Genomic DNA, 8841 nt, shown 5'->3' with positions numbered 1-8841 from the left:
GATCTTTACAAAAGAAGTGGCCTTCTAGATGGCAAAACACAAGGACTCATTGCTCAAGTTGCTTCTAGAAGAGAAAGGAAGGAGGAATACGATAGAATAGACAAAGTGTTCAAGGCTATCAAAAAACAAATATTAAAAATGATTGCTCAAACTATTGTCAGACAGACAAAATACAGAGCTGCTTTTTGTGCTTAGTAAAAAAAAAATCAGAAATATTTTACATATGCAAACCATACAGCAATAGAAGTGCCAACCATCAAAAGAGACACAATATAGTGGAGTGAAAACGCTGCAACCAAGACAGTTTAAGCAGAAGGATTCTATTCACTTGCCTAACACAAGGTACCTTCTCTGCCACAAACCTTCCCCCAACTGTACACTGACTCAGTACCTTAATACCACTTTTTCATCTAAAATGAGCAAAAGCTTGACAAATGGTGGTACATCAGTGGAAAAAGTCACTGTGTAGAAATTACTGTCTTCCAAGTGTCTGCTTTTGTTAATGAGATGGAAATAAAAAGATGGAAGAACAAGAGACTGGGAAATCAAGGACTTTTCTTCTTTCTAATGCAACTTCAAATCACTACTTCTAGTACCTGTTGGATTGAGAATGCACATCAAAAGGTTCAAAGTCTAATTAGCCTGTCAGAGATGAGGAAAATAGCATTTTCCAGCTGTCTGGCTTCACAAGTATCAATTAAAACACTTTCTATTGAGCTTGGCCACATACTTCAAGCCAACAGTTTCTATTAGGATCATTTACAACTTAGGGAGTATCATATGTAATGGTTTTCCCTCCTGAAACAGGTATTAGAAGTTAGCTAAAGCTAAGAACTAAGGGCAGTGGGGTAGGGGGAAGAGAAGAAACAACCAATACTTCCATAAAGAAATCTAATCAGTACATAGGAGAATAAAAACATGCTATGGAGGAAGATTGCAGGCAGGATTGCTCCAAGAGCAATCACAGTAAGCATGCTACATGCCATGCTTCAGCTGTCAAAACACTCACGCAAGGAGAACTCTTATTTCTTTCCCCCCAAATCGTGGTATATTCACAGCTTCAAAGAGACAATTCTCAAGCAGTAGAGACTGAGGGACCACATCTACCACCTCTTCAGGCAACCTGCTCCAGTCTCTCACCACCTTCATCGTAAAACATTTCTTCCTTGTACCCAGTCTGAATCTACCCTCTTTTAGCTTAAAACCATTACCCCTTGTCCCATCAAACAGTTCCCGAATGCAAATAACCACCCTGGCAAAACTAACCGACTACACGTAGCACACAGCTCCGGAGAAGCGCGAGGAGCCTACCTGCCACTTGTTGGGAGTCTCTGCAGGGGAAGCATGGATCCATCTCACACGGAAACGACTAGAGTTACATCCAGCTGTAAAGAGCGTGACAATAAATAACCACACTCCACACGTTTTCTTTTTTTGACATTTTTATTAATCAAAGACAGGATGACTTTCATATTTTGGTGATCACAGAGATCACAGGATACTCTCATAGCTAAGATACACTGCAGAACACATCATGGGTTTGGAGTAACACCCTGCTTATGACTGGGTGAACTGGTGTCACTGGCACCCTGCATAGCACAAGCAGGGGTCCTCAAAAAGAGAGTATACTATCAGCAATAGACCACAAGTCTTGCAGGGACATGCCAGGAGTTCCAGAAGAGAAAAAGGAGAACTTGACATTGTACCTGACTGAGCAGGTCCCTAAGTACTGCAGAAGTATCAAAGGTCTGTCTACACTGCCGAGGCAGAGCAATGCACAGAACAGTTCAGCTCCAGACCTCTTACACATACAAACTGAGCAAGTTTTATTCATGCTATATAAATACACGTATATTTTGTATTGCCATTTCTAGAGTTGCATAAAAGTAAAAATATAAAGTTCTGCAAGGTTTTAATACTCTTAGGTGGAAGCTTGAAGGGTTAAATTTACATGTTACTGGCTTCACCGAAACCCAGAAGCTAACTATGTGGGAAAATAAGACTAGATGTGCTGTTTCAATTTCTTAGCATTTTATACACAATTTCAGTATGCCAATAAATACTCAGTGCAAAGCACATGCTCAGTTAAAATCTTAGACATGGATAAAGTATAAGGAAAAGCAAAAAAAAAGCTGGCACATGTCTGCGTGCTTACAGAAATATAAAAAGAGGGAAAAGTGTTCTCACTTTTAGCATTAATTTGATTTTGGTTGAAGAAATTTGGATGCCTTCTCCCAAGATAACAGTACTTACAAGGTTGCATCATTGGCTTGTAAAAAGAAAGAAAGAAATTGTTACAGTGATGGGAACAAAAGAGTCTACATCACTTGAAATTGAGTATTTCCATACTCATCATGGAGACCACAGGAAGTTCATACTTATGATCCAACAATTCTTGCATTGAGAGCAAATCCACTGCCTGGTGTATGACAAGGGAGCATCCAGAAAAAAAACAACCACCAAACACAGAAATCCGAACCAAAGATAATTACAATGTATGGGACAGTTACAAATTATAGTTTTCCAGCATAAAAGCCATAGTAATCCTTCATTTTCACATCACCCACTGAAGTTTGCCCAGGTTCTCCACAAGATAACACTACTTCATAACAAGTTATTTGCCCATGAATAGGGCAGGTGCCAAAATACCTGAATTCCCTACAACTGGTAACAATACCTGTCTCCTTCCCATGAATGGAAACAGTGATTTAACAGACAGAACCTTAAGAAACTGAAATTAAAATTCAAAGGTAATGTTCTGCCCACGGTTAGGAACTGAAAATGCAAGTACAATTCAGAAAAGAGTTAATGATTTTGTATAATTTCAGCTTGAAAGTATGGCATACAAATTAGGATTATTACAGAAGCATCCATAACATAGTCATTGCAGAGGCAATACTGAAGGCTGCTTTGCTAATCCCAGTAATTGCACTCTCATTGCACAAGTCGTGTTGGCAGCAAAAGAATTCAAAATTATCCAACTGGAAGAATTCAGCAATATCATTCATACTGCACTGGGATGCCTTCCAGCAGGAGGAGGTTCTCAATTTACCTATAAAAAAAAAATTAAACAGATTAAGAGAATATTGAAAGTAATACCATTTTTGGTACAGAGAGAGAATCACTCTGTAGCCTAGACTGCCACATACTCGCTTTTTTAGCTGCAAATGTTTAGAAGTTTGCAAATTTGCCTTCACTAGGAATCAGTAGTGCAAATAGCAATAGCAAGCTGTGGTCCTGCCTCCACAGCACTCTCTCGTAGCTCTTGGCCAGACTTCTAGCTCAAGCTAACCAGTGCTTCCAGTTCAGTCCCAATGACCCACTGGGAGATACAGGGTGGAGCTGCAGTGATACCTGCTCTGGGGCTCCTGACAGAGAAGGACAGTGTGTTACCACCTAGCTCAAGCTGCATCATCCCACAGCAGGGTTGTTCTCTCTTCAAAAACTCCGAGCAAGTCCACTAACTCCAGCTAGTTTTTGTGCTGAAGATAAGTCCCGTTGGATCTGAGTGGTCTCCTTTCCAGAAGCAACATGCAGAAGATGAAGCCTGATATTACAGGAGCCCTCCCTTTTTCTTGCTCATTCCCCTGGACACCAGAGATCGAACACCTTGCCTTCCACCTTCCCTAGCTTGACACCTCAAGCACCTGACTCAGCAACAGACAGCCACCACAGACCGCACGCTAGAAAGCCTACAGCTTGTGCTCGTGAAGGTTTAGGCTCAAGGGAAACAGCAAGAGCGAAAATTCCTTAGGATGCAAGCAGCAGAGAGCAGCATCCTGGTCCAGCAGTGTTAGCAGCTTTCTTCCTCTGCACCAAGTCATGAGCTTTAGCCGGGAGCATCCCAGGGGACAGCGCAGTCCCACCCCATCTGGGCTGCTGCCGCCTAAAGCCAGCCCAGCCATTTCTAGAGCAGAGGGAACCAGCCAGGAACGCAGATTTTTTTCAGTTGACTCAGTACTTCTGTTTTTCTAATGAAATTCCTGTCACTTTTAATGAGACAGTTACTTAAATGTTATTTAACAACTGGAATAGTAACTGTCCCCTGGATATCCTTGAGCATCTTCCTGAGATGCAGGTCACTTCACTCTCAGGAAAAGATAATTTCTTTTAATAGTGTGAGTTCATAAACGACCAAGTCTTCACCTGCAGATTTATTGTGTGGGTTACACAGGCTTTATCACCTTTAAGTGTAACAAATTCACAGCAAAGTTTTTTTTTTATTTTAGAGTCAATGCTGTCTTCTATTTTCTTCCAGCTCCCTTGGGTGCTGGGATTTTTGTTTTTGTTTTTTAATCCAGAGGTACAGGTATCTGTGTATAAGCTTGTACAAGTATAAATCAGCTATCTAAATCATCATTATCAGTTGCTTGGATATAAGCATGACCTTCAGAAGTATTCGCAACCTTCTTTTGAGTGAGGCTAAGAAATGCATGCCAAGGCCAGATTAGAAGTGTACAGGCAATGAAAACTGATATAACCGTGTTTATTTTAGGTCTGTAGGACAGTATACATACCAAATTTCATCTGCACGCAAGTGTCTTCAGTCGCTAAGCAAGTACTGTTGGTCTTGCACAAGGAAGGGCTGTTCTCGCAGTGGTAACACCTTAGGGCATAACCTAAGACGACAAGGGTTTATCTTTACTGACTAATAAAGTCCTAAACCAGTAGCAGCATTAAAAAGGAAAGAAAGAAGAATCACTATCTGCATCTGTCTAAAACGTATGCCTAGTTATTAAACTCAAGAGTTAAGCCAAAATTTAGAAGCTTTTGTCAGTGTACAAATTGAGACTGGCAATTTTGAAAGGAAGACTTTGAAGCATGTACTTAGGTCATTTTTAAAACCACTTTTATGCACCTGCAGAACAAGATATTAAATGTTTGCTTCTTTTATCTACTCTTAAAGACTGCCTTTTCCAAAAGGACAGACAACAGGAGACACTTTCAGCAGAATGTTAATTCTATCCCTTCTTTATTTCACCGCATCTCTCTCTTGTGCTATACACCTAGTTTCCAATTCACATCACAAGAACCCAACCTTTTAGCAGCAAAACACAACCGTCTGTTGTCATGTTAACCAGCATCATATTCTGCACCCGATTCTCTCTTCCAACCAAAGATAATCAGCCACAGAAACTAAGCTCAACTTCCATGCTCCCTGTCATTCCCCGAACTGGTATTAAATAATCCAGGCTTTTCTTGTTATTTTTCCTTCTCCAACATTTTCTCCTTTGGTTTCCTCAGCCCCTGTCATAACATTACATCAGGAAAAGTATGGCACTTATACTCACCAGAACTACAAAAAGCAACCAGAATGATGCAGGCGGTTAACAGGATGCAGTTCATCTTGATCATGCTTGTTCCCTAATTTGAAGGCATAAGGAGATGTTACATGTTTATTGTACTTAAAAGCTGTACAAAACTAGGACAAAACATGGTGAGGAATCGATGTTTCAAGACTTGATTCAGTATGAAAGTGAAGGCATTGGCCAGGAAAAGTAGTGGAAGAGAAGAGAGAAAAGTAACTTAGCACTTTCCAAGAGAGGATTTTTATTCTGAGAACAGGATTTTAATTCCAAGAACTGAGATTTGAGCCCAATAGGCTGTAGGTGGGTCTCCTTTCTGCCCTCTGATTACACCATTCCACAGGTCTCCCTATTCTTACAGCTACACATCCACCTACCAAAAAGAAAGGCCGTTTAGGTCTCATATGCTTTTTGTTTTACAGCAATTCCCTGATAACCCTGGGGCCAGACCATGCTTCTCTCTTCTCTCTTATGGGGTTGCAAAAGATTTGTCTGCACTAAGGAGGTTTGTGTCTCTGCACTCCCAAAATTTCTCCCCCTCGCTGAGGGTCGGATGCACGCAATAACCCACCAAGTGCATTACCGTAATCCATAGGCAGCAGTGAGATAGGAAGGTCAGGATTGTTTTTTAACAACGCAGCTCCAAGAGTTACTGGCTAGACTTGTGCACACTGAGTCTGAACTACAAACATTTGTATCGACTCCTAAAAAATCCCTGCTATTGCAGAGAGGGCTATTCACACCAGGTGCCAGGAGGATCCGGGGGGAGAGAAGGAGCATACTTGTGCTAGGAGGGCATGGTTGCATGTTTGTCTTCCAATGCCCAAGTGGGATTGGAAGTCCAAAAGAACTGAAGGCATTCAGATAACAAGTTTCACTCATGATAAGACTGCAGTGAAACAGTCACATCGCTGCTCTTGACCCTGTTAACACCACTTGCATGCAGCTAAGAGTCTAGCGTGGCAGACCCATCATCTGGGATGGAGTTTTTTTTCCTCCCAGAAGATTGACTGTGGACTTAAGAAGATGATTTCATTGCAAACCACTACTGAAATCCTTCTCAACCTGAAGGCTAGTTAATTTTTCTACTGACAAAAAAAAACCAACAACCAAACACCAAAAAACCAAACCCCACACTCTCTAAATTCTTTTGCTGTCTGTACAATGTACTGTTGAGCAGGAAAACTATGAAAAACAAAACCATCATGTGCAGGATGAGATATTTTCTGGAGTAAACAACTTTGTGAGAAGCCTTCCAAGACCAGAGGCTCATCCCACAGTGACGTAGATCTGCAGAAGTGCTGTTAGCCGGATGGATAAAGCAGTAAGTGTTCTGGGCAGCAACAAGAACCTCCCTGGGATCTTCCAGGAGCCCTCAGTCACCCAACCCTGTCAGCAGAATAAAAACTTTTTTTTTTTTTTTCTTTTTGGCTTAAATGCCTCTTAGCCATACCGAATGGAGAACAAAATAAATATAAAATGGATTAATAAAATGATCACAGCCAGCGTAACAGCTTTGACAGTAGTAATTCAACCGATCTATTTCGAGTGAATTACTCATGGAAATCCATCATTTTTCCTGTACTCCTGAACGACAGAGACAACAATAAAATGTTTTGTTAGCATTAAAAGAAATTAAGAACAGCGATATACGCCACGGTTTGAAAGCAACAAAGCAGAAAACCTTTCCTAAGCTGAACGAAAGGCGTGCTGCGGGGCGGCGGCGCAGGGCTTCCGCAGCCCCCCCCCGGGAGCTCGGCCGGGGACCGCACCGCACCGCACCGCACCGCACCGCACCGCGGCACCCAGCGGGGGGCAGCCCGCCCCCTGCCGTGCTCCGTTCGGTTCCGCGGGACCCCCCGCCAGTGCCGCCCGCATGCCCCGGGCGCCGCAGCCCGCCCCGCTTAGCGCACTGCGGTGCCGCCGTGACTCAGAGCCACGGCCCGGGGAGCCCCACACCATCCCCGCCGCCCCCCGCCGCCCCCCGCCGGGCCGCCCGCTCCGCTCACCTGCCGCAGGCCCCCGCCCGCAGCCCCCTGCCCGTGGCCCTGCGCCTCTGCCCGCCCGGCTGCGGCGGCGCCTCCCTCGGCTGTGCCGCCCCCGACTGTGCCGCCCCCGGGGCGGAGCGGCGGCCCCGCCCCGGCCCCCGGCCCCGCACCCGCGGGGGGCATCTCCGCGCACGGCCGGGCCGGGGGGACCGGGCTCCCCGCACAGCGCCGGGCTTCTGCGGGGGGACGGGACGGGGGGATCCCACCCCCGCCCGGGGGGCTCGGCGTGCTCCCGGGGCGGGGGGGGGGGGGGGGGGGGGGGCGGGGGGGCGCAGGGGGGCGCGGGGCCCGCCTGCACCCCCGCGGCTCGGTGATTGGGATGTATTCATAGATGGGACCTCAGCAAAACCGGGACCTTTTAGAACCCAGGAAGGGAAGCAACGCGGAGCAGAAAGCGGCAGCTGCCCTGCAGCGGCGGGTGGGTGGGGGGCTGAGCACCCCCAGCGACAGCCGAGCGCACGGAACCCCGGGTTTGTGTTATTAAGAGAGTGAGCTCGATGCTATTCTGGGGGAGAAAAAATTCTTAATAATAATTGCTCTCCTTCAGCGTTCAACAGAAACGTAGTTGAGGACACCGACGGTGGGGTCTGTAACGTGATAAGGTTCAGCTCAGTGCTGTTCAGACAAAAAAAGAAGAAAAAAAATTGAACACTGGCTTGAGTACTTGAATATATGAAATGCCTGTAACTACCAGTCATATTTAACAAGGTACTCTGCGTTTATTTTTGTTGCCACAACATGACTGCCGATTCATTTGTTAAACCTAGAGTAAACCCTCGAGCACTCACAACTTAAACCAGGTTCTGCTGGTATGTTGCAGCGCAGACAATTATCCCTCAGCTCAGCATATGGGATGAAGGTCTTTAAGGTTCTACCTCCGTTTAAGCCATCAACAGAAGCAAAGGGATGCAGGACCGAGATGGGTGTGGGTTATTTTATGCAACTTACTAAATAAGAATCCACTCAGTTAAGACATGAAATAAAAAAACCCACTTAATTTATTAATTCACTTTAGAAAATTTTGGCAATGAGGAATTGGGAACTTCAGCCATAGCTGAACATTAACCCGTTTTCCCTTCCTGACAGCTGGGAAATGTATCCTTTGTCAGAGGGACTGTCCCCTGTGTCATCACAAAGGGTATTTCCAACTCTGTCTGAATTTTCCACCTTAAATTCTTTGCATAGATGATGAGAGATTAATTTAAGGGGGGGGGGGGGGGGGGGGGGAATACCCACTACTGGAATAGCTTGCACAGCAACTTCTAGGTTTTGGTTTTTTTTTTTTTTTCCTGCTGGCTAGCACCCACTTGTTTTTCTCTTGCGTGATGCAGTCACAGCAGGAAAACAGTGGCCAAAGGTTCTCTCCATCAAACCAGCCAGCGAAAGCCCACAAAAACGCCGAAGGAATCCCACTGTCAGCACAAGCCTCTTCCACACACAAAACCCCAGACTAGATAGTTACATACTGGCACTGGATATGCCAGATT

General features: G+C 44.9%; 1 protein-coding gene across 1 annotated transcript; it reads right to left on the bottom strand.

The window, feature by feature from the left end:
* Positions 1-1430: 1430 nt before the first annotated feature.
* On the bottom strand, positions 1431-7489 carry CD59 (CD59 molecule (CD59 blood group)). Its single transcript, XM_056354920.1, has 4 exons — positions 7316-7489; positions 5292-5364; positions 4518-4619; positions 1431-3052 (listed from the first exon to the last, which is right to left on the bottom strand). Exons 1-4 carry the CDS (start codon positions 7475-7477, stop codon positions 2859-2861), a joined length of 531 nt encoding a protein of 176 aa, XP_056210895.1. The 5' UTR covers positions 7478-7489; the 3' UTR covers positions 1431-2858.
* Positions 7490-8841: the final 1352 nt, after the last annotated feature.

This window comes from Falco biarmicus, chromosome 10, assembly GCF_023638135.1.
Source record: "Falco biarmicus isolate bFalBia1 chromosome 10, bFalBia1.pri, whole genome shotgun sequence".
NCBI classification, from domain to species: Eukaryota; Metazoa; Chordata; class Aves; order Falconiformes; family Falconidae; genus Falco; species Falco biarmicus.
This window is presented reverse-complemented; position numbering and strand designations above follow the sequence as displayed.

Excerpts from the sequence above, each read along its gene's own strand:
- CD59 (XM_056354920.1), bottom strand. The coding sequence starts at position 7,477 with ATGCCCCCCGCGGGTGCGGGGCCGGGGGCCGGGGCGGGGCCGCCGCTC. Across the intron at positions 5,365-7,315 it reads CGGGCGGGGGCCTGCGGCAG|GGAACAAGCATGATCAAGAT; the intron begins GTGAGCGGAGCG and ends CCTTCAAATTAG. Across the intron at positions 3,053-4,517 it reads TTGCGTGCAGATGAAATTTG|GTAAATTGAGAACCTCCTCC; the intron begins GTATGTATACTG and ends TTTTTTTTATAG.